This window comes from Catharus ustulatus, chromosome 3, assembly GCF_009819885.2.
Source record: "Catharus ustulatus isolate bCatUst1 chromosome 3, bCatUst1.pri.v2, whole genome shotgun sequence".
NCBI classification, from domain to species: domain Eukaryota; kingdom Metazoa; phylum Chordata; class Aves; order Passeriformes; family Turdidae; genus Catharus; species Catharus ustulatus.
The window spans coordinates 26,028,001-26,054,621 of NC_046223.1; the positions used below are offsets into that span (position 1 = coordinate 26,028,001).

The following is a 26,621-nucleotide window of genomic DNA, read 5'->3' on the forward strand; positions in this document are numbered from 1 at the left end:
TACTTCACCCCAATGGAGAGATAATATGGAATTTCAACTATGATTGTGCAGGAAATCAATTTTCTTATGCCTGCTGCTGACCTGGGGGTGTCCCTTGTGCTGCCAGCAATTGGATAACAATTCATTCCTACAGCACCAGTTCTTACATATGAGGATGTTGCTCAAATGGCATCAGAAACACTCAGGCAGGAATATCAAACTGATTTAGGGAGACTGAGGAAAACAAAACTGTGTCCTTGAGCTTCAAACTCTGTAGCTAGGTTTGTATTAAGTCGTTAACCTATCTTTAGTGGAAACAGAGCACCAAAAGCAATTCTGGACTTTGGTATTTCAGAAGAGTTATGGACAAGGGAAATGTTCCTTTCAGAACAAGGTTTGTCATCTGCTGAAACATCAGCAGGCTTTTGTATGCAATTAATTTCTTTCACTGTAGAAAATTCTTCCATAAATTGTATTTATTTAATATTGCTTCTTAAGTACTGTTGGTACAGCTGATAAGACCGAAGTCAGTGCAGTCATCACAACTCTGAGTCCAATGCATAGGAGAATGCACAACAGTTTATATATAGCACAGTAACACTCTATATCAACAAGCTTAAAGCAGGCAATGCCTTCCAGTCCTACTAGAAAAGGCTGGAAAACACATTCTTGACTAACACCAGTCGGAGGCCTCTCTTTATTCTATGCAAATTTAAAAATTGATGCTGTTTTAGTGTGTGGCAGAATTAGAGAAGGGAACTTGGAGTCAGCTTTTGCAAATGTAATATTTTGCTCCCAGTTATCCTATTCCTGTGAAATCTGGACATAATGGATTATATAGGATTGTGCTTCACTTCAGCAGATGGTGAGTTACATGGAACACACTTGGATCCTGAGAAAGGCTTGGTTAATTATAATGACTCGCCTGATTAAATTTAAGCACGGCATAAATGCCCTGTACAGCCTGACTTATTTCTGCCCATGAGGTTCCAATCTGTGCATGAAACTTGAACAGAGATATTGGGTCTTCATCTAGACCTTTAGTAAGACTTATGTACATTTCCATCTTTCCCTGAATAGGTGCCAAGGGTCTTGTTTACCTTTATCTGCAGTTACTAATTGAAGTGTCATGCAGACATAAAGAATGTGTGTTATTCCTACCTTACACCAGCACATCACATTTGACTTAAAAATGAGCACAGTGATGCTCTATTAAATATTTAACTCATTCTCATACCTTTGGTCTCAAGAAGGCTAGAAATACAAAGCAAAAGCTTTTAAATCCTTTTGAATTTGCATTTCAAGTTTGTAATGCATCATGTTTCAAGAACTAGTAAAAAGTCAAAGGAAAAAAACAGAGGAAATGGCAATTAATCTGTCCTAACAACTGCAAAGATGTTACCAACGATACAGATATTAAAGCCATTTATTGCCATTGCCAGATAAAGGCTTTATGTAATTAAAACATATGGCTGGTATTAACTGAAAGAGGGACAGGATATTGAGCATTAAAATTGACTCTGCCCTCAGCTCAGTGTATCTTTGGGGGAGGGAAAAAGGCTATGAGTGAAAGGGTGACAACAACTTTATCTTTGAATATCCTGTCTTTTGTCATCTATTATTGCAACCTGCATGTTTAAGTATTAAAAAGACTCTGAAGGATTATAAAACCTGATGAATGCCTCTCAAAAAACTAGACTGTATTTAGGTGCTAGATTCTTCAGTGTAAAGAATCCAGTCCCTCCACCTTCTATAATTTTTGCAGTAAAAAGAACAGTTTTGGCTTTTAGAGAAATGATTGCTTAAATATAAAATGTAATGTAGTCAGTGGAAATTTCCATTCTTCAAGTTTTATTTCAGAAAGCTAATTTCTGGAAGCATTTTCACAATCCTGTTTAAACAGAAGTGGTGGATTGCCTTTTAGGAGTACATATCAGATTAGTTTTTTTCTGACAGAGTATATAGAGCTAGTTTCATTTATACTCAGTGAAGAGTTGACTCTTTGTGTGACTTGCTTGGTATAATAATGTGATGACCTTTCTGTTCTGGCTTTCTTTGTGCTGGTTTTGATGGGAATAACTGTATCTTTTACTTTACTGTCCATACAAAATAATGATGAATTGTGATCTCAAATTCTTTCCCGTCCTTATGTATACTGTCAGCTGCAAATTACTTTCATAAGCAGGAACCTCTTGGCAGTTTATAAAGTTGCCTTGTTAAAAATTCAGAAGGGTAAACAATTATCTGATATTATTTGAACCTTGGACTTTTAAAATGATTAATGACCATGTTCCTTCTGTAAATAAATACAAAGTTTTGCAAACAAATATATCAAAAAGGATCCAGTTCTATAAGGTTTGGCTGAGATGATTCCCATTAGTAATCAGTGTGGGTAATAGCTATTGTCTATTCACATGAATTTATAGAATCTGCCTGTCTCATTATTTTAGGCAGACACATTTCTTCCAGTCTGAGATTACAGTCTATGGTCTTACTGTTCTGGAAGGTATGAAATACCTTTGCAATCAGTTTAATATCTTCTTTGGCCTAATTTAAGATGACCATATAAAGTGAATACTCAAACAGTAAGGTTTTTTTTTCCTCAAGGGGATTGTGTGAAAAGCTGAAACCTAACTGGTGATTCCTTTTCTTCTGTTGTGCTTATTGCTGAATGGTGCTAACCCTAATTTGGTATTCCAGGCCATGAAGACATCCTTCTTTCAAAAGGGAATACATCGCTGAACTTTTAAAACATATTCACCAAGATTGATGTATTTTTCAGGCTCCCTTTAACCTCTAAGAGCAGAGTATATTCTGCTTTTTGCATGGTGTTTTTTGTTTTCTTTTCTCTTATGTTCTCTTTTGTGGCCCAGTTAGTTAATGTGGAAACTTACATCCCCGAGGAACACTCAACCTGTAACTAACTGGTAACAAACTAGTTCTTGAAACTGAATATGCAAATTGTTATTTTAGAATTCAATAGGATTTGTTTACAGCTGATCATGTATTTTCCATGTCACGTGCCACCATTTTTCAGTTTCAGAGGTAACAGCCCACTTAGATGAAAGGGAAAAACCACTCCTTGAGTTACCATCTCAGACCCTTGATGCAGGTAGGCACCTCATCACCCTGTAGTTTGTAGGTCATATTTTCAAGTCAAAAAGTCTGAATTAGAAAGCCTGGTTTCCTTAAGTATTAGAGGCCCCAGTTTGCTTTAATGCATTTCCATAAGCTCAAAATTCCTGTAATTTATAAAACTACCTAAATGAAGGCTGGGATTGTTGAGTAAATTCAGAAAATAGGTCATTTTCTAGCAGCATCTAATGTTCAGGTCTCTGCCAATGAAGATGGTTCTTGGCATACTCTGTATATGCCTTTTTTGTTTTTCTCTGATACCATACCCTGGATACCCTCAGCATTGGGGTTATCAATTTATAATAGCAAAGACTCAGAGCAACTGAAACATAGCAAGGATTTATGCTTCAAAATTAACTATCCTTGGATATTTATGATTACGGTACAAACAGCATGGCCACCTGGAGTTAATATGCTTTATTTATCAGTTGAAAGTCAAAAGTGTATTTATTGCACCCGAATGGCACTAGTAAAAATGCCCAGAGCTCTGGGTCGTGTGTTATCTGCAGAAGTGGTACAGTGCAAATAACAACAATTGCTCCCACTTTTACAGAGGTAGCACATTCACTGGGTGCTAACACAGCCCTTTCTTCTGTGGTCCTTCACTCCAGTATACCTATCACATGTGAGGATTCACTACCTGGGCATTCTGGTCCAAACTTTCATGTAATTAAATGTTATTATTTAAGTATTATCTAACACCAATTCACTTTTTGATGAATCATTGTCAGACAACTCTGAATTGATGGACAGGGCTGACTCTTGTTGACTGCAAGTCTCTTTTCCATGAACTAGCCTTCCTGCTCTGGTAAGAGTATTTGTTATGTTTGTTATTGGCTCTTATGCAGTCTTCTGTTAAAGACTGAGATTTATCTCTTCTGTTGTCTCTCTCTTCCTCCCCTCCTTTCCTCCTTACAGAAAAATCCGTAAGAAGTTCACCAGATCTCAGCTGAAAAGAGCTTCCAGAGCGCCTTGTTCTCCGATCATTGCAAAGTCAAAGTGTCTCATGAACAATAGGCCAGGATCCATCATACACTGAAGATATAACAGCATCAGCACCATAATAATGTCAAAATCATGCTTCTTTGTGAATGCAGACATAACAGGACTTCCCACATCTCTGAGACAGAAACATTGTGTGGACATACTGTGGCTGGTTCTGTGTTCTGGGCAGGATCCAACAGCAGCCCTTGTTTTCCCTGATCTGTGCAAGGGCTACTTCTGGTTCACTGTACAGGCTATCCTGGATTCCCTCAGTTCCCAGACAACAGTGTTGGCTGGTCAGGGAGGGCTGTTTGCACTGGCCCCACTGAATGGATGCAGAGTCCACCCATCACATTTGTCTATGCCTTCTAGTGGCTCAGCAAAAATATGCAGCTTTCAAAACTACTGCAGTGTCTTTAAAGCGGGATTTAGCCTTGAGGGGTTGCATTTTCAAGCAGAACTGCAAACTTGGAGTGTTCACATTTTTCAGTGTTGGCTTGAGTCACCTTGGATTTGATTTTTCTATACTGAATGTCCACAAGGACAAGGTATTGTTCAGCAGTTCTGAAACTTAGACTGAATTAGAAAATGCCCATAATTAGTGGCCAATTTTGAAAACGTTGACCATATTAGCTTTGGTTAAAATCCTGGATATTATGTGTGACAGTGAACATCCAGCTGGACTAGTTGCATGTGTAGGAGCTGGTCCCATTGTCTCTGTATTTGAAAGCATCTGCCTATTTCTTTGGGTGTTTTTTTGCATTTCTTGAAGCCTATTCTGAATAGTGAAAACCAGCAGAACACACATCTTCAAAACATGAAGAAATAGATTATTTCCTATTAGTGATGTCTCTCCACAAAATAATTTCTACATTTTCATATTTCTGCACAAGAAGAGGTCTTGCAGAATGCTTTGAATTCATAATGTAAGGCTACAGGTGGATACTTACCATGGAGAGATGATGTGCCTTTTGAAACTACTTGTAGGAAACTGTCAGTCTCCCTGAAGGTGGGAATGGCAACAGAGGCAGGTCTTTTTTTCTACTCAGGTACTTACAGGTGAACAATCCCTGCCCTAGTTTGAAATCCAGAGAAAACCAGTGTGTAGCACTGCTGTGTGAACCTAGTTGGGAATACATCAATCATTTAGGCAAGTTGTCCTTCAATAGGTCTGGATTCCATATGGCTTTTAAAGACGTGGTCAGACACTGAACATGTCATAGCAAACTGAGATGAGCTTCAAGGCTTTATTTTCCTCCCTCTTTACTAGGTAGCTCTAACAGTATAGTACAGATGTGAGGTTTTCATCCAGTTGTGGATATGCTCCCAGCTTTGTGGTTGGAAGGACAAGGATGTGAGTGCCCTCTCATACTTCTGGGTGATTCTCCAAAAATGTTTCCCCTCCGTGCATTTTATTTTTTCAGTCTGAAAGAGCGTCTGTGATCTCAGCCCAAAACTATCCATGCTCTCCATGTAGAATTTTGAGCTCCAGAGACAGTGACCCCTTTCTTCAAAGAAAGCACTCTGACCTCTTGAAGGGCCTTGCTGATGATTTTCTGTAATGATGGATCCAGGTCTTGTCCACTGTCCTTCACCAGCAAGAAAAGGGTGGATATGAAGAGAGGCTAATGACATGAAGTGCTTGCTCTTAGTGCCCTGAAAATTTTAATGAATGTCATTGATTCAGACTCAGTTGGAAAAGACCTGGGATTCATCTGCCTACAGTACTTTTCAGTAGCCACTGAAATGTGTGCAACCCTAGGAGTCTCTTCTAGGTACAGGATCTGCTTTTTCCTCTAAACAGGAGGGATTTTTATCAGACAGCAGAGTGGTGACAACCTACTCTTATTAGTAAGAATTGCCTTTATTAACTGCAACATATGGAAACACCTTCTGTATAATAGCTTCCTCACCCATTAGAATAAAGAAAACATGATTATTCAGCAATCTGTTTGACTGAAAGTATGAAAAACATGAACATAATGAGCTTTGTCTCCCTCAGACATCAGTGAAATCACACACAGCAGACTCATTTTCAAAGTGTTGTTAGCTGTAAGGTGGTAGATTTTTTTACCCTGCCTTATTAAGCTTGTACTCAAATGATTTCTTTTAGTCAGTGTGCTCCAGTGTCTAGACAGTATTTTGTAAAATCTCTGTGTGTTCCTGCTTTTGACAAAAGTATTAATATCTGTAATAGTCTGATGTGAAGTCATTTTTTCTTCTTTCCCTCTGAGGAGAGAGGGACTGGTAACAGCTCCCTGTCAGCAGCCGGCTGCCTGGTACCATTATCCTTTGCATCAAATAGTCAAGGTAAGGACGAATCCTTTGCAGCTTCAAGCTGAGGTGCTTCCTCTGGATACACTGGAAATAATGTTCCACCTCTGCCTAGCAGAGCCATTTCCCAGGTTGCAAAAGCCCAGCCTTGGGGTGGGTAAGGAATTGCTGGAATGACTTCTGCTCTGTCCTTCCGCTGTTCCACATGAGCTGCACTGAGACATCCTCTCTCCTACACTGCCCACAGTGCACGGAGAAACTGCACACCATGCATTGCACCTTAGCTTTTACTGCTCTCTCCTCATCTTACCTGTCCCTCAAGATGTTCTCCAGAGATGGATGCAGGACTTGCCTGTGAATTTCGACTGAGAACGTGGATGGAAGATTTGCTGAAGTTGTGTTCCTCCTGCTGGGTTTGGGCATAACCATTTAAATTCTTGTAGAAATTGTGAAAGTCCTCATCACAATATCATGCAATTCCATGCTTTCTGTTGAGTTAAAATATTTTTCACTGGCTGTGAGCAAAGATGACATATTCCTGTGTAAACTGAAACAGTATATCCACAACAAATCAGTGTTCTGTACGTTTTTATCAATCTTCCCAAGTTCCTTTAAAACCAGCCAACATCTATCAGTCATCAACAATGACACTGAGTATAAACATGAACCTTGTAAGCAAGGACAAGAAGTTTGATACTTGCCATGATATGAGTGAGAGAGAATCTAGGCAGCAACAGCGCTGCATTTGCAATATGATTTGTTTTTCTGTTAGCGAAATAAGAAATCCTTCTGAAAATTTGCCTCTCCCCTTACAAATATGGACTAGAAAACCATGCAAAATGGACAATCTCCTTGTGTCCAGAGGCCTCACACAGAAAGTAGGAAGATTGTTTTAATATCTAAAATGTCTGTGTTGCCATTTTCAACTATACAGCGGCTCTGCTCTCTTGAAATATTGTGTATACTGTTTTCAGATTATTTTTTAAAGGCCTTGACTTAGTGATGGAAGTTTTGATTCTGTAGGATGGAAAAATAAGGTTTTGAAATACTTGAGATTGCCTGAAGTGTGTTGGTCAGATGAAAACATCTTTTAAACCTGTGTTTTGATTAAAAGGCAAATACAGCCTTTGTTTCTGCAGTCCAACCTTCCAGCATGTTATGAAAAGCTGGAAATTGGAACAGAAATGTAGAAAAAACAAGGAGTAGAAATGGTGAAATGGAGCCTGCACTTACAGAATGTGCACTTTTTTAGTAATCTAAAGTAAGATTTATTTTTTTTAATGAATATAATTTCAACAGAGATACTTTCCTAATTACGAAGGCTTAAATAAAATGGAATGGCTGCACAGTAGTTTCTCATATAGTCAGAGCATAACATGCCACAGCCTTTTGCAGAGAACAATTATAGTCCTTCAGAAATACTATATTACTGGACACAGTGTCTTTATGTGTATCTACTACTATGGTAACAGAATTGTTAGAATCCTTTTGAAATTTCAGCAAAATAAGATTAATTTTTCATTTTCTTTTGAAGCTTCTTTATATAAACCTGTGTCTTCATAAACCAGAGGGGTTGTCAAAAGATCTGAGTTTATATAACTGCATAGTGGATTTTTTTAGAGTAAGTCAAGACTTTTTTATTCAAATGTTGCATGTTGAGGGAGGAAACTTAATTTTGGAATACATGGGTTTTGGATAAGAGTTTTGAGGTTGTACTATATAGTGATCATCAAATTTGCAGAATATGCTCCTGTTGCTCATGAAGATTTAACAGTTGGTATTGAAATGCAGTATTGATTAAATAAAAAAGGAAAAATTAAGCACTTGTCTTTTAAAATTTCTGTTGTTTAGACTAAAAGTGAATTTCTTAATGGAATGGTAAAACTGGGAAGCTCAGTGTTGGATGTTTGAGAATGTGGAGCACCTTAGAATGAAACAGTTTATTTGATTTGCATTAAAGTGTCTTTGTGTACAAACTCTGTGACTCTTGGCCCTTTTTGCAGGAAACTAAATTTCTACATTGGTACTGTCATCCTGTTTTACAGTAGGTTATTGAATAGTCAAAAGACTGAAGATTGGTGAACTACATGAGAGTTTAAAATAGAAGTAGATAACAAGGGGATGAGGAGAGAAGACTCAGAAGATGGGAAGAGTGAGACGTGTGGTATTGGTTCTTACACTAGAACACCAGAAAGCAGTTTAGGATTGAACAGAAATCTAGGCAAGAGGACTCATAGTCCACAAAAGCAATCCTAGAAGCTACAGTGCATGAAGTCCTCAGTGACCTGGCTCATCTAAACTTCTCAGGTTGGTATTAGTGCCAAAAACTTTGTACCTTCTTTTGGTAGCACTGGTGGGTTCTAGGTAAATGTGGAACATTATCTGAATCCTCTTCTTTAACAACATCTAAGCTAATTTCTGCAAATTAATTGGGTGTTTTTTTTCAGAGGAGAATCATATAAAGGTCTTCTGAACAGGTGTGCTCAAGGCAACTGTTCCCATCTCCTAATTCCCCAGTCTGTCTTGGGGAATGCAGGATGCTTGGTCCACAGGCTAAATATTGTTTCAAATGTTGTTTTGCAAAGGATAATCTTTTCCTCCTTCCCTTCCCTTGGCCTCCTCCCCCAAAGACCCCTGAGTAGATCCAAGTAGAAGAGCTCAAGTTCTTCTGTGGTGTTTGGGTTTAACTGGAAGATGAGCAGTATTTACTAGTCCTTCTGAGTGTGAAGCATTGGTATCATGGAGGGGACAATCTCTGGAAGCAGTCCTTTGCTGGTAGAACTGAGGAACTGGGAATCTCTTCCAGCAGGCTTGGTCAGGCTTACAAGGAATCTCAGTAAAAAAAGGAGGAGGTTCAAGGTACTCATTGCTTTCAAAGTATGACTGTAAAGCCTTTCCATGTCTGGCTGAAATAGGTACCTAATGTTTACCTACAGAGATACCTAACTTCAGTCTCAGTTCTTTGGTTCATTTTAAAGGCATTGATCACACATACAAAGCCTCAGCAATGAAAGGACATAAAACATTTCTCCTTTCCTTTGCACTACAATCAGAAAAAATGAAAAAAAATATATAAAAAATACCCCTGCAATAAAAACCAACCAACCAAACCAAACCCAAAAAAACAACAGCCAACCAAACAAAAAATTCATAGCTCTGCTGAGTTTTGTTTTGACCCTTGGTATACGCAGAACTTTCATAAATCACTGTAAATGCAGAAAGCTTTTCTGTGGGGCTGACACCATGACAGTTTCCCATGAAGTCAGAGGCATTATGGATGCTTTATAAAACAGGTAAGCAGTTGATGCATGCATGTTACCAAATTAGCATAAAAATCCTACATGAGCTTTAGGGCTCTGTTATTTTACAGCCACTTGTTACCACTATGGCAAGACCAAAGGTTCTTCAAATATACGTTATTTGTGTACACATTAAAGTGTGCTCCTTATAAGCTAAGCAGAGATCTTTATGGAAATTAAAACTCATTATTACTCATTTAAATGATGAAACCAAATGCCAGGCCAAAGAACTGTCTGTGGCCAATAATATTTAAGATACACACTAAAATCAAAGTCCATTTTGTATAGCTGGGATATTCCTTAAGCATTAAAATTGGCACTGATGGGCTAAGGACATTTGTTTTTAAATGGCTTAATGGAGATTGTTAAGGAAGATAATCATGTTCAGGAAATAAATCTTGATCTGTACTGCTTTGGGCAATGAAATGGAAAGAAAAGATTTCGAGCCAGATTTTGATGCTGATTCTCTTCCTACCAAGTTTTCATTCATGACTGCAGAATTTCCTCACCAAAACTAAGTCCCAGTGAGTCTGGAGGAACTCTGCTTTATTTGTAGGGATTTTTTCCCCCTGCTGACTAGCTATATTATCACTTTGAAATTTTGCTCCTCAGTAATCTGAATCAATATTTTTATTAATGTGGAGGAGGCAATTCATATCACCTTTGGGTTAAAAGTGGCTCTTTATTTTGCTTAGGCTCAAAAAAACAATTTTGTATAATAGCAAAAAAATTTTTTTTTTCCACAGGCATTTGTGGGAAGCTAAGAAGTAAGTAAAGAGTATGCAACATTAAACTAGCAGGATATAGCAGATTAGGACACTGAAGGTGAATCTCTTTTGTTACATGGGTATGACTGTTCATGACTGAAGGATCATCCTTTCAAAGTGTGCTTTCTGTTGCTGTTCTGTGGTCACTGCACTTGCTTTTCCTGTATTCATCAAATCCCTCCATTGTGCTGTCTGCTCTGCCCAGTAATCACACTGGCAAAATGAACTTCTCATACTTTAACTTTGCAATAAGATAAGTTACTGGGGAAGATGCAATGAAAATTTAAAGACTATAATATTGATGAATGGCTCTATATTTGTTTTCTTTCCTTCAGTCTTGATTTCCATTGGAATTTTAATCTTTTTATGACGCAGTGAATCTTTAAAAGGTTGTACTGAATGCCTTTGATCCTTAGGATATGCGTTTAATCTATAGTTAGATAGTTATGCACAGTCTGCTTGCAGGAGCCTGACTCCATCCCAGCTGTTGGATAATCCTGCCCCATTGTTTATTTTCTGTATTAGTGACTGTAAGTCCAGTATTGATTTGCTTTTCCAAGCAGACCAGATTCCATCTTGCCATTTGTACATGTACAGTTAAGGTATGGTTAAGTATTTTCTCCTTTTTTATGGTCCCTTATGGTTGCTTTCCTGTTCCTTGTACATGTTCAGCAGAAAGGAAAGCTTGATGATGCTCCCCTTCCCAGTGTGTGTGGGTTTGGCTCAGCTGCTGCTGGGTGCCTGGGAGAAGGCTGGATCACTGCTGGCTGCCCCTTTGCACACAGAGTATCCTGGGCACTACAGACCACTCTGATACTTCCTCTGGAGTTCTGAGTGTGGGGACAGCCTGTCAGGCTGGTGCTGCTGGCACTCATAGGAGGAGAGTGTCTTGCTCTGCAGCTAGAGAAAGCTCCAAGGCACTGCTGCTCCTTGGAGTGTAATGTATGGCTCAGAATGGCTGAGCCCTCTGGAGATGCTCCCATTGCACTGTTGCATAAGTGGAATACACTGCCAGCCCTCTTATTCAATAGTGTATTTGGATCCCAATGGTGTATTTGGATCCACTCCCCTTCTAAGTTGCTTCATTGATGCTCAGGCACCCTAAGCCTGCCCTATTATGTTTTCTTTGCTTTGTTGAACCCTAATCTCTATGGATTTTTACTTACTTTTCAGAATGATGTCAAGGAAGATTATGATCAAGATGCTATAAACATCTAGAATTTTTTGTTCCCTCACCTCTACTACATTTTTCAAATTAAGGTACTTTTTTCCCATTGTGCTTTCCTTTTCACCTCCTTTCCATCGGTCATTCATTTACTGATAAGAAATCATAAGACTTTATTTGAAATTACATAGTCTTCAAAATAAAATATTTATACCTATCAGGGTGAGGGCAGCAAACATCTGATGTGGTTAATAGCTCAATAAGCCTAGACAGTGTATTGGCCAAATCATCAGAACTCAAATCCAGATAAATATTTGAAACCTGCTGAGTTTCATGGCTATTTGGATCTAGTGGTTTTGTATTTTCCCCTTCCAACAATGGAGGCTTGCTTTAGTCTTGCAATATCAAGATATCTGGCTTTGTTTTTTTAGAGGCGTTCTGCTCCAGGGTTTGGCTTGATTGTACCTATTGCACATTCCATGCCAGCCTGTAATTAGACCAACTGCTTAAATGCTGAGTAGCTTTCTTCTGTTTACTGCTCATATGGATTAAATGTGCAAGATTTCAATAGAAGAATATAAATGAAGTGACTGCCTAGCTCTGGATTTTCTCCATCTTCCCTTGATGCACTAATGAGAATCAATTGCAGTTGCTTATTATTTTTAAATAGCAGTTAATTTGAGAAAATCTGATTCACCAGTTCTTTTCATTTTGCTGATTTGATTTCAGTCCTCTGCCCATCCGGGCCAACCTACATGTACTGTTCAAAATCCAGTGCCTGAACTCACTGGTGCACATAACCAAAGTCAAAGACACTCAGCCTAACAAACCAGCAAAGCACTGTCTGCAACAGTGTACTCCAACCCTCTGTTTTCTTATTGCTAAAATCCTCAGAAGAGAAGGGGCTTTACTTTGCAATTAATTCTCTCTTGTGTCTGAAAGAGAATCAAAGTGATTAGAGAAAATAAAGCTCCTCCTTATCCATTCAGTTCTCTGCATGTTCAGATGTGGTCAGAGTATCTCAGACTGGAGTTGCATAGTCAGAGAAATGGTTTCCTGAGCAGATGAGTTTATTCTGCCTGAGGATGTTCTGGTGGAACCCTACACTCACCATAGGAACTGTAGAATTAATCTCTGTGAAGTCATGTGGCACTTCTAGAAATGGCCTTCTGGTCGAACTGCTGCATCTCTGCAAATCCCCTTGACAGCAATAAAGAATCCTGAAGAAGGATTGTAGGCTAAGCTGTAAGCTCTTTAGGTTAGGGCTAATATCCTCCTGTAATTATTTAAAAATGCCTTTTAGATTTATAGCCTCATGGCAACGTCTGAAGTGAAAAAAAGACTATTCAGGAGCTGGTGGTGTATACAGGGTCAGTATTTAGACAGATGCAGCTGTGGATGTCACTGCTTTTTACAGAGGTTGTGTGTTGTTATCTGCTGTGAGGAAGAAAAAGATGTATTATTTTTCTTTGAATGAAGGCTGGGTGAGGGTTTCTAGTTCCTAATGGCCTCCCCACATTTAAATCCATGGTGATTTCTGTTCACAACTTGTTAAATGCTTTTCGATTCATGGCAAAAAAAGATGGGATAATACACTGTAAATACAGGGTGGTTGTATGTAATGAAACATTGCTTTTTCATTATATACACACAGGGAAGTTGAAATGTTATTTGTAGAGGATAAAGGTGAACTTTGCTCATGATTTTATGAACTTCTTTATTGCACAGTCCTCTTTGTGCAAACAGCACTTGACACTCTCTTACCTTTTGTTATTTCCAGCAGATTGGAGTCATTTGTTTTTTAATGTTGATCTGTGACACAGCAGCAGGTGTTGGATAAAAGGAATCAAGATCACTTTCAGGTTTTGTGATCAAATATTTAGGGGGATTTGTGAAGTACTGTAAAATTCAATTAGTTTTGCTTCTTATGTCCTTTCTTCCTAGACCGCTGATTTGCAATTCTGGAATAATTTGTCATGATTTTTCCAAAAGTGGAGCTATTATCTGGTCTGGGCTAAGGCTTTTAGCACAGTTGGTGTTGCTGGGGTTGGTGTTCACTCTGCAAACTGCCTGGCTGAAGATGTCACCCTGAAACAGCTGCTTGCCACTAATTCACTGCTGAAAGTTCCTGCCCTCTCTCAGCAGAGAGACTAGATGGACTGCTGTTTGCTTCAAAGTTAGATTGAAAATTATGCTTAGCTCTGTGGTTCTGAAGTGAGAGAAGGAGGATTCAAGTAAATCCACTAACAGTGAGAGAGGGGAGTAGGGAACAATCTCTGATGGCCATGAAAGAAAAATAGCTTGGGTCAGAAGCACCTGCAGCTGCACAGCCAGATTTGCAAGTGGCCATCTGTCTGCAGCCCAAGTCAGCCTCTGGGTCTGCCCAAGGAATTATCAGCCCTGCAGAAATAAATTACGTTCCATGAAGAGCTATTAAGATACGGAAAAAGTGGAAAATATATCTAATTAATCAATGCAATGTCATCAGCCAGATTCAAGCTGTATATTTATGACTAATTCATTGCCTGCCTGCCTGTGACAAGTTCAGCTTTGCTGTCAGTGCCTCCTTCTCACAGTTTTGTGTCCTTACCTGTGTCTGTGACCACTTGTGTTCCATCACTGCCAGTCCAGTTCAGGAGGGTCTATCAGGACTCGACACTTACTGAACAGAATCAGACTCTGTATTGCTGAGTCCTTCCCTCTGCTCTACTTGAAAAGAGCCTGATTTCCTCAGAACTCAGATTGTAGTGAGGATAAAGGTCAGTGGCTTAGTACGCTTGGTATACTTGGTTTGCTTGAAATGTCAAGAAATATGATAACTTTTCCATGAACTAATAGGTTAATCCAATATGATCACTGAGAAAGAAATCTGTTTTCAAATGTTTCCACAAACTCAGTATTGTCATGAACACAGAATACAGAATTTCTGATGCCTGGTGAAAAGTATTTCTGTGGTGTTTGGAGCTGGGTACACATATTCAGGTAATTCATTCCACTCTCACTAATGCAGGATGCTATAAATGACAGCAAAGATTTCATAAATATGCAACTAAAAATCAGGAGTGATTGTGAACAAAGTTGGCGAAGAGAGAGTTTTAGTGAAATGATCAGCAGTCAGGAAGGGGCTCAGGTGAGTAGTCACTTTGCCTTGATTTCTGGATATAGGAATGTTAATGTATTTTGCTAATTTCGTGTAAAGTCTATCAAAGTTGCCATTCATTTTTTAACTTGAGCACCATCTAGTGTGCATGATAAAAATAATTTTAAAAGCAAATTTAAGGCCAGCTCATTAGGGCACTTAGGAGTGGAAGTGCTGGCATATTTTCCATGTCAAAAGGAAAAAAAGCACATCAGAGATTACATTCTGCTAACTTTCAGTTAATCAAACTTCAAATTACATTCTTGGGAGCCCACTCCCCCTTTCAATTTGTGCTCCACTTAATCACTTGCTTGCACTTAAAATAAATGCAAGAAATGAAATGGATAAAAATAAGTTTATTTATTGGCAAGTAGGTTAAAAAAAAACCAAACCAGACAGCAACTGTTTTTTTTCTAAATACAAACACATATTTGTATAGTCTTGTAGTATAGAATGTAAATATAAATGCATAGTCCTACATGTTGCTGAAAGCTGATACAGTCTGCTCCACCAAACCCCTGGCTTTCAGCTAAATACATCTTGGCAGGTATTCTCTAGATCTACCAGACTTTGAATACAGTCAGAGATGAGTCTTTCCTCTGTGTCTGGATCAGAGTGAGCATTTATGAAAAGTTCAGCGTGCTTTAATTTTTCCTGCTGCCATAGCTTTGTGCAGCCTGTGCCCATGTGTGTTTTGGGAGCAGCCCAGCTGTCACCGCCACTGCTAAGGAGCCTCATGCTGCTCTTTGCAATACCTTTGGTTTGCACCTCTACTGGGAAATCCCTCTGACAGTAACTTCTGCCCTTTTTCTAATCACCTCACATTGCCCCATATAACAAGATTAAGAGCTGCTGCTGGAGAAGCATTACTCATCTGTCAGTCATTACTGCATCACCAGTCTCAGTTCTGCCCCTTGCTGCTGGAATTTCTGTGATGAGGGAAAGATCTCTGGCTCCCATGAGTGTTTCTGGCTTCTTGAGTAGTTTTAAAATCAGAGGAGATCAAAACCTACCATTAGATTATTTTAAAAAAGCTTATGATTTGTGCATCAAATGAGAGATTCTTTTGGGAAGTGGGAGGCAAAGGAAGGGGAAATTAACCAGATTTTTTAAAAACTTTCAGCTTTAGCATCTACTGAATTTTTGCTGCCATTATTTTGTAGGAAAAAAGGCTGCTTAGGCATACAAACCAGCATTGTTTTAAGCCCAGAAATGAAAGCCAAAGCTGGTGGAACTATACCCAGGGAATCAAGTTTTCTTGTAAGACTTAGACAAGGAAAAAAACTCATTTGAGGCATTTATCTTTCTCAGTTCAAACAAGTCTCTGGGAAAGAATATCCCTGGCCAACTGTGCTCTGGCAAACTTAAGAGCTCCTTGCTCCTATAATGCTTCTGAGACATGGATCTAAACTGAAATAATTCAGATCAATAGCTTCAATTTTTAAAGCTTAATAGCTGTATCTGGTTGAAGCTTTTGAACTTGACCTATCATTTGCTGACCTGCTGCCCAGACGTATGGTCTCTAGTGCAGCACCAACTGCAAATTTTCACCAAAGCCACACATCAAATGAATTCTCAGAATACATTGTTCATATAATAAGTGACAACATCTGCATTATGGTGAGTCACCCCACTGCACACTGGAGTTGAAAACTGCTCATCGCCTTGTGTGTGTAAGAAAGTTGTGATCCCTGCGATCTAGGGAACGCATTAGTAAACTCTGGTTTTAGGGATTACCTTCTCCACCCAGAACAATTTTTCTTTGAATTATACTAAGACTCTTCACTGTTGGGCAACCTCTTTAGGCAGAGGGAGTTTTCCCTTTCTAGCCATTTGTTGCACTCCAGGAGTGAAATGCCAAATGGAAAACAGACTGAGCTAGAAAGAAAGTAGTGCCTCAGTGTATGTTCAAGTCATATGGCAGAAAATTGAGAATGCCAAACATTCATGAAAATAATGATAAAAATTTTTTTGAAGTTAGATCCCCTACTGTTATTAGTGTTCTGTTTACTGTCGGGTAGTTTTATGACATTTATTTCTGCTCAAATTGTAATATCAATATTGTTGAATGATTCATAATAGATTAATTCAGTTTTTCTTTTGGAAAGGAAAATGTTGCTGCAAACCAGGTGTCGTGTCTGATCTGAATTTTTAAATTGATTACAAAAGCACTCACAGATGTGTACTTGAAAAGGCACAGGAAGTGCTCATTTTCCCTTAAGTGGAACTGTGTTGAAGAGAGCAGCAGTATTATAAGGACTGTGAATTTATAAGGCTTCAAACTTCCTTTCTCCTCCTGCCCCCCAACAAATCAAAATACTTGTAGTCTCCTCTATCACCAAGGCATGGTTCCCATTCCAATCTTACCAAAGTTCAGGTGGAATTGTTGCTGTCTGGTATGCAGCATAGAAACTACCACCAAGCTAAGAATTAAGCATGTGATTCTACCACTACTGGAATTGGTTTACTCATCTGAAATACACAGCACAGAGAATTTGGCGGTGTTGTCTCTTAGAAAGCTCTGCTCTGGTGGTTCTCCATTTCTTTCTGTAATTTCTGGAAAGTTTAGGTGTTTTAATGCTCTTTGCACAGCCAGCTATCAAAGCTTTTAGCATGGGAAATAACTGCTTCCCATGAGTGCTTTACTGTCCATACAGGATTTCAGTATCTCACAGAGGATTTGGCTTTATCATTTAAATATAATTCAGGAGGTTTGCCATTCTGCCTTTCCATCAAAATTGTAATTGTAATTTTGGATAGGATTGTTAAATGTAGTATTCACAAGCAGAGATGCCTATTATTTTTTTTCAACAACCTGGTTTAAAAGTACTTTGATTTGGCTTAAGTCCTTCAACAGAAGTTTTGTAATACTTGAAGGCTGATAAGTTTACTACAAACATACTTTGAGCCCCATTCCCTTCTGGAGTTTCTTTAAAAAATGGAATCTAATTGATGGGTGAAGCAGCTTGGGCAGTCATATCATTCTCATGGGATGAGAAAAGAGCATCTGAGGAGCCAGCATAAATTGGAGTCTGAGGCCAGGTAGAGTTAACTAGAGAGCTCACAGGGCTGGGCTTGAGTGTTTGTTACAGTCTCAATGTTGAAGAATTGACTGTTCACATTTTAAGACAGGAGTGAAGAGGAGAGCTGCCGGTCTTATGCCAGTGAAGTCTGAACACCAGCACGCCAAGTTCCTACCAGAACAACTTTGAAAGAGGCATCCTGAGAGGTACAGTACAATTCTCTCAAAATGTTGCCATTTTTCTGTCATTTCATTCTGTGGAAAAGATAGCAACTGGTCCTGTTTCCTGACCCAGTCATCTGTCCATGTGCTCGTGGAACACCACTTGCGAAGGTAATGAGTAGGATGAGCTCACTGAATTCCCAGCTTACCAGATGCTCATTATTTGTTGACATCTCATGAAAGAAGATGGAATATCTGACTGAACAAGTGGATTATCTACATTTTTAGGTGGTGTTTTATTTATTATTTTCTTTGCAAATCCAGGGATTGCAAATCTTCAACTGTTTCTTTTTGATTGTAAGTGAAATATTTTTGATTTTTTGTCAGAGCCTGACGGCCACACATCTGCATGTTCCCATTTCCTCACCCTATAACTAACTCTTGAAAGCAGCAGCTGCCAGGAATACTTAAAACCTTGTTAATCTTATAAAAAAGAAACAGCCAGTTTTAGGAGAATTGCTTAGTTTAACAGACAGGGTTTACAAAATGACTCTGAACAGTGAAATTAGGACCAAATGAGAAGTAGACTAATATTTGATTGTGCTTATGTTGAAGAGCATCCTTTATGGAAAATTCTAACTGCTATTTTTTTATAGGGATCTATTGCATATTGTTCTTTCAGAAGCAATTGGATTAGATTTTGTTAATCATGTCCCTCTATGGACATGAATGTGACCTATACATTTTTTATTCTGTATATGTTATTCCTGTGGGTAATGACCCTATGTATCAGTGAGCTAACAGAAAATAGAAATAGACAACCAAGCATCCTTAAATATATGTATTGCTCATTTTTCTGTTTAGGGGCTTTGCCATCAGCTATTCTGTAACTCAGTGGAATTGTGTCTTGTAGCAACTTCCCTGCCAGCAAGCTTATCAGGACATTTCAGACTAGTGCAGCCTTATCTAGAGATCTTCAGTGCACGCTTTAAGATCCTTCTCCTTTAGCAGGCACAACTATAGCCTGGGATAGCCTAAGTAGTTTGAGAGAACATATTTGCTGTCTGAATACCTCTGCTGAACCACCACAATTTAAACCCCAGCATGTTAAAGTCATTTGACTGTAATGCCCATTCTTCTACATACTTTGGACTAGCAGCAATGATTCAGTATCTGCTACATCAACAGCTGAGTTGTTCCTGCAGCAGAAGCCACCTGCACCAGCCAGTGATGCAGTGACTGCTTTGCTTGAACTGTGCTTTACCTCAGTTGGCAGCAGGGGAACTAGAAATTTTCCTTATACAGCAGGGGAACTAGAAATATTCCTTATACAGCAGGGGAACTAGAAATTTTCCTTATGCCAGGTCATATTTTCCTCATGTAATCTTTTATCTATTAATTTGATGGAACCCTTGAAATAGCACAGGCATTAAGGGTGGTTTCTGGTCAACAGAAGAGTTGCTGGAGACAATCACCTGACAGAGAAAGATGTGAAAGGACACTCCCACACAGTCACCTGCTTTGGTCTGCTTGTGTTTGGAGTTTGAAGGGTCATTTAATTCCTGTATAAAAGTCTCCCCCAAACTGCCTCCTGTCTACACAGCTCATAACCCTTGATCAAGGCAAAACTCCCGGAGATTACTGTGGGGAACAGGAACATGTGTTTCCTGATATCCATAAGACACTTGTCAATGACAGGTAGATTGGAAGGACTCACCTGGTGTGACTCTTGGGGATGATTCTGTGCAGGGCCAGGAGCGGGATTTAATGATCCTGATGGAGCCCTTCCAACTCTATATATTCTCTGATTTTGTGACTCATTCTGGGCTATTATCTGGGAATGGGGCTTCTCTAGAATCCACAGTAATGTATCCATGCTCATGATATTCTGCTAAGAATAGTACTCCATAAAAGAACACTTCTATAAACAAAAGTACTAGTTAAAAAAGGGCAGAACTAAATGGCTACCATGTTTCAGTAGATAATTCCCTGGTCCTGTTTTAAATGACTCAAGCCTTAGATCCTTTGTCATGAACTAGGTACAACCAGTCTGGGTTTTGCTGCTTAAAACACCTCCTTTCTCTGTAGATGTCATCACTGAGCTCTGACACCATTTTGCACCATCAGACTTGTCTATCACGTCAGATCCACAGCTGACTCTCAGCAGCTGTAAATCAATACATCTTTTTTGAATTCAGTGTTGTTTCCTATTCATCAGCTGATGATCAGACCAAGGATTCATTAATTGACTTTGCTACCTGGGTTGTGATCTGTATTTCTAGTTACTTATAGTGTTGGAAGTTTTTCTCCTGGGTTTAACTTTTGCTCTGGGTTTATTTGCTTTATTAGAGCTGCATTTTATTGCACTTCTATTCCAGCAAGTTACCTTGAAGTAGCTTATTGAATTTTTAAAAAGTACATTTTTAAAAGCTAAAAAAAAAAAGTGGAATCTCCATTACAAAATGTCCTGCCTTCAGAATTATTGCCTGTAAGTTGGTGACACCTTTCTGGGTTTTGATTTTTTTCATCTGTCATTTCCAGACCATAGCAGACATGAGGCTGTTTAACTTTGTGTCTTAGGCTCCTTTTGACAGAGGTAGCTAAAAATCTGGAACATGTTTGCTCGTATTTCCATAAAAGCAAACAATTGTAATGTATTAAATTCAAGCTCTCTAGTTTTTAATTTCCTGTAGGAAAAAAAAATTAAGCCAGGTGTTTACTCTTTGTGACCTCATATTTCTCCTAAAGTTTTTTTAAAAATCCAGAGATTATCATTCAAGTGCTTTTTGCTTGCATTTGAATCATATTCTGATTTGTATTTCTTGTATTTTGTATTTTAGAAGCAGTATCTCAGTAAGTTTGAATATGCAGCTACCGTTCTAAGCGTGTTACTAAAGGTGAATGTTCTCTTTGTGCTTTTACCTTAAAGAGTTGTTCATGTAGTCCTCCTTATGAAGAGACAGCTCTTCTGAAGAAGCTTGAGAGTGTCTTGAACTGCTGTCTTCTGTTCAGAGCTTTCAGAGAGGGTGATGCCAGCTGGAAAGGGCTTTGTCTTCCCTTTGCAACTGCTCGCTCGAGAAATGCTCTCAGCAGTCACCACAAGAAATGGCAAGTGTTACTTAAAATAGCTTCTGTAGCTGCAGGCAGGAATCTCCGCTCTCTTCTGGATTGTAGGTGCTCCTACAGCAATCTTCTGATACAGGTTAAGAGAGGCTTTTGAGAAATAGTGGTAAAATATCTCTCCCAAATTTTTCATCATGAGTAGTTGAGATGTGCATAGCCAAGAAGGGAGCATTAGAATCTCTTTGTATCCCTTTCAATCTTTTGTCTTTAGGACAAACTCTTCAAAAGCATAACAGGGAAGTCTCACTTGCCAAGAGTAAACTCTAAACTTCTAAAGAAGGCATGTGGCTTTTGGAAGTATTTGTATCATGATGTGCAGTGTGATGTAAAGTGTCATGGGTCGACACTTTAAAGTGTCATGCTCATGGAAGAGGAAATAAGGGAACTCTGTTTTAGATGGGAGGGAAGCTCTGTTTTTAAGAAAGGGACTGAACCTCCAGCTCCTTGGAAGTAATTCTTTTTAGCAATCCATTTAAATTTAAGATTAAGTAAGTTTGCTTACTGTTGTGAAAATCGTGCTTCTCGAAATGATCTGTCTTCTTGGGCAAGCAGAAGGAAACCAGGCACTTGCAATGCCAGTCATCTTGAAGAATGCACAGGCACACTGTTAAAAATGTCATCACAGCTTGAACTGCATGGCAGAAACACACTCAAGGACCAGGAAATGGCTGGATATGAGGGCCCATATAAGGTGATCTCATGACAGTTTGTGAATAATTTGTGAAGGGCAGGGTAGAACCCTATCCTCAACAGGGTCTTGCTAAGTTTCAAAGTTAGAATTTTGATGAGGTTCAAATATGAACAATATTTTCATCTCTGATAGACTGCTGGCTTTCCTGGATAAAGTGAGGATTAAACGGTAATTGGTTGGTTACACCTTGCACAAAATACAATTTTGGGTATTATGTCTGTACTCACAGGAAATGGTTACCAGCTATTTGTGAGGGCTTCTCTTTAGGTCTAAGTGGGCTCACTAATGTCTTAATTTTTATTTCTTTCTGACAGCTTGAGGATTAGTAGGAATAGCTATTGGAGTTGATTCTTGTTTACTTGTTTTTGATGCTTGCATATGGCACAGGATTAACAAACTCTTAGAGCTGGGAAGTGCTTCCAGGTCCAGAGTTAGCACAGATTGGCTGTTGCTTTAACCAGAGAGTAGATGGAGTGTTCTGGTGTAATTCCAAGGGACAGCCTGGATGAACTGCTGCTTTTCTTAGAGGTAACAATTCAGCAGGATTTTCTGTGTTAGGGAAGAGGTGGCAATATCTCTACTGAAGAGAGTGTATTTTGTCTGCCCAGATTGCATGAGTAATCCTCACACTACAAAAGTGCTTTCCTAAGGTTTATAGCAGCCTCCTGTGCTTGTTTGTGCCCATGGCTCCTGTGTTTAACTGGGCACCACTGAAAAGAGCCTGTCTTCATCTTCCTTGCACCCCCTCTTCATCTTTAACCCTGTCTTCAGGTATTTATACATGCATTGGTAAGATCTGCCCTGAGCATTTTCTTCTCTAGGCTGAAGAGTCCCAGTTCTGCTGTTTATTCTGCTTCACCCTTTAAGAACCTTATTAGCTTTTAGACAGTTCATAGCTGCTCAGTCATTAGCTGTGATCAAGAAGAATGAAAAATCTTTTTCCAGGTCTTGGCTTTGCTGTAATTGCAGGACTAGCTCTAACACAGTAATGGAATTCCCTTTTGGGTTCTGATTTCTGCAGCACACTCTGCCTTGGTTGCTGGGCAATATGTAAGAAACCCCCACAACACAATGAGATCAAGATCTAATGTTGGCCCTGGCTTCCTTGCTGTGGGATGTGCCAAAATTTGTGCCACTTTGCTCTTCTGTAACCTGCACTGGCTGGCTGTGCAAGCTCCCTGGTGTATTTTACCCTGGACAAAGTCCCTTAAAGAGACCCACAGTTAAGGATTGTTGATATGGTGAGAATTGAGAGGGTAGGTGGGGCATGGGACAAGTGCTTATGACATTTCTGAGCAAATGCAAAGCAGCCATCTGAAATTACTTCTGTGTGTAATATGAAAAATTATTAGGGATTTTACTGAGACAGAATCTGAGAATAGAACATGCTGTTTCCCCTGCTCTTTTAGGAGGAACATGATGGAGAAGTTGTGGAGAGAAAGCTTGATGTGATAATCACCTAAAATTGGGTTACAGAATATCACAATTTAGTCTTGAGTGTGTGGGAAGTTTAGATACATTTCTTATTTTTTACAGACATCATTTTATATTTCAGGGCCAGTATGTTTGGAGCAGTGATGAATTTTGTGTGTCTAACCTGTGCTGCTGTTAGGTCAGAGCAATGGGCTCCTCCTGTCTGGGCTACCTTTGCTGCTTTGGATTTTCACAGGACCAGCAAAGAGAGGAGCTGCCCTCTGGCTGATGCTGGTAGATGTTCCAGAAAGCATCTCTCCTGCCTCAGCTGTCAGAGGGAAGACCAGCCAGGACATTTCATTCTGCCCATGCAGGGCAGCTGGAGCAGCCCATCCCATCACCCATCTGCTGGTGACACTCCTGTGCACACCCAGACAGCTGCCTCTGGCACAGCCTCTGTGCCTTCCAGCCAAAGCTGCCTCTGGCAGCCCCTCCAGAGCTCTGCATGAATTTTGACTGTGCCTTTGCATCAGAATATTCTGAATTCCAGTGCAATTGCACTGGTGTCATGTAAGGGGAACAGCATCTGCTTTCCACTTGCTTTCAAATGGGTTTTTAAATGTAGTAGTTAGGTTGGGTATATTACAGACTGTTCCATGAGGGTATAATAAGCCTGATTGATGTTTAAGTACTATTGCATAGAGTGAACAAAGTGCAAAACTTCCATGAACTTCTTTCAGTATTTTCCAATAATTAACTTTTAGGTCACATCCCAAATTAATGAAGAAATTCTGTAGCAAGGGCTGTTGGACAGATTGATACCTAGCTTATTTTTTCCCCCCAGTTTTCTCCCCTCTACTGTTGTTCAGAAGTAGAGGATATAAATGAAATAAAATTATAGAACAGTAATAAATTCATTACATAATTAATTAAATGTAATGATTAAAGGGACATTTTTCAATGACATCTCAGTAGCAAAAAAAGACATTAGGGTAAGTATACAAAGTTGGATAATTTTGCTCAAGACTGTGCTACATTTGTCACTGCCATTGAATTTGCTGCAAGTGATTTGGATTGCTATTTTAAAATTAAATTTGGAGTTTATTTAATTTTTTAGAAAATACTGCAATGAAAGTCTGAGAAGAAACAAAGATGTTAATAGGCTGTGTACAACCCACATCAGAAAAAAAAATTAAAAACTCTTTCCTTGTCGGCGCCTGAGGTAGTACAAAGATTAATTAATAAGGAGTCACTCTGGAAAACACCTTCAGCAAGAAACTATCCTTGTTTCAGATATATAAGTACAGTGTGGCTTCAAGGGTGCAACACATGGTGATTGTCAAGCTGCTTGGCATCTCCTCCACTTCCTTCACCTTGCAAGGAAAAAGGGGAAGGAAAGAGAAGGGATTAGGCTAAGCTCTCCCAGAGGTATTCAGCCATTTCCCCTGTTAGGTGCAACCAACTGCAATTATTTCTTGATTTCAGAAGACTTCTGTATCAAACCCAGCCATAGGGAGGAAATAAAGGAGTTGTCTGAAACTTTGGAAAATGTCAAAAATCTTGTTTTAAAATTCAAACAAAACATGTTTTTAATGCTAGTAACTTGCACCAAACAGTAACATTCTGTTGGTAAACTTTAGATATTTTTATGGCTTTTTTTTTCAGGAGATTACAAGCTTGATCTCAAGAAGTTCCTTAGAAACATACTTGTCACAATATGCAGAATCTGATAATCTCTTATTGCTAATTTGCCTCAAAACATAAAATCATACAAAAAACTAATGTGAGAAATAATTCCATTAAATTTTCTGCACTTCTAAATTTTGAATCCAGTGATTTTATCTGGTCATAAACTTAGTCTGTGAAAATGCCGCACATCTCAAAGCAGATGGAAGCACCTAATTTGATATGCTTAGATTCTTATACTTGAATATCTAATCCCCATCTTTGGATATAAAAGGAATATAATTAAGTTGGTTGATTAAGATTATAGGGTCCTTGAGGCAAAGTTTTTTGCAAAAATTGCTTTTTAAAGCCTTCTTTAAAGACTCATGGTAGCATTAAATGCATGTAAGAACATCAATCCACACATTTTCTTGCAGAATTTTTATTAAGTAACAATTATCTGACTATCTTTGTACTAGAGTAACAAACTCCTTGCTTCCTCAATTATTTCCTACAGTAAAATTGTTAAGTACTTTTAAGAAACAGTTTAAATCTCTGAAAACCAATATTCATTAGTTACTTTGAAGGTAAAATATTTGAAGCCAAGCTGATAATATTTATTATTAATATAAGTACCAATAAATGTTTCCATTTTAACCACTGGGAACAGTCTTCCAGCAGTAAGGTAGATGCCTGAGTAACTGCTGAGGCAAAGATTTTCTCTCTTCTCTTCAGGAGATCTTCTCCTCCCAAACCACATTTGTATCTGTCCAAGTCAATTGTTTCATGTAGGGACAGTGAAGGCATGGGAATGGTTCTGCCACAGTTGGACTGTTTCCCTCTTTGAAAATAGTGCCTTGTGTTTGCCATGTTTGTTGGCAATGTGAGGGAGACCATTTGTAATTGGATGGCATAGCATTATCTCTTTGCTGAATTCCAGGAGCCTGATTTAAAGACAACTTTTGTTCAACAGAGTTAATTTGCCAAGCAAGGAATGGCTTGTTCTAGCAAAGTGCTGGCTTGCACACACAGGCTGCTCTCCCAACATGGTGCAGTACTTTTTGTAAGCTTCTTTATATGTCTCCTACCTTATTTCAAGTAAACAAAACTTATAGAGACACAGATTAGGAAAAATAAAACTTTAAAAAATATATTCACTGCAGCTGCAAACAAGAATTCAGTCCCTGAGCAGGTCGTTATATTTTTGTCTAAGGCACTTTTCAACCTGGATTATCCTGTGATATCTCTTTGATCTTAAATTATTCAAAGTCATAGCTATAAAAGTATAATAAAGCCCCCTTCCACTGGAAGTTTACCTTATTGTGAGGTGTAGTTACAGCTGCTTTATTGGTGAGATGCTGTTGGTTTTCAGAAGTGTATGCTGCCCTGGCAGTGTTCAAGGCCAGGCTGGATGGAGCCTTGAGCAACCTGGTCTAGTGAAAGGTGTCCTGCCCAGGGAAGCTGTGGCTGGAACTGATGATCTTTAAGGACCCTTCCAACCCAAATCATTCAGTGTTTTTATGATTGGCAGACATTGCTGCAAATCAGTTCCTGTATCCTCAATTAACCAACCATAGCTTCAGGTGGGCAATCTAAAGGTATTGATCACAGAAAAGTTGAAAGCATCTGTTGCTGGAAGAAATACAGGGTTTGGTAAGAGCTGGGTCTTGCTGAACTCTTCATATGCTGAGGAATCTGGGAGCACTCAGAGCTGATAACCCAGGCTGCCACATCACTGGAACATGTTGGGTGTGCCAGTTCACCAAAATGGAAAGGGAAGGCAGCAGGAAATGTGGATTCTCA

General features: G+C 39.0%; 1 protein-coding gene across 5 annotated transcripts in view; it reads left to right on the forward strand.

Annotated features, from left to right (window-relative positions):
* MTA3 (metastasis associated 1 family member 3) overlaps nucleotides 1–8,348 on the forward strand; it is a 136,736-nt gene extending 128,388 nt beyond the window's left edge. For 3 of the 5 annotated variants that reach the window (XM_042779103.1, XM_033054537.2, XM_033054538.2), the window contains exon 19: nucleotides 4,033–8,348. In XM_042779103.1, coding sequence (XP_042635037.1) covers nucleotides 4,033–4,153 — 121 coding nt within the window. In that variant the 3' untranslated portion in view covers nucleotides 4,154–8,348. Of the gene's footprint in view, nucleotides 1–3,016 lie in introns of all 5 variants that reach the window. The other 2 variants (XM_033054539.2, XM_033054540.2) reach the window with 2 other exon arrangements.
* Nucleotides 8,349–26,621: the final 18,273 nt, after the last annotated feature.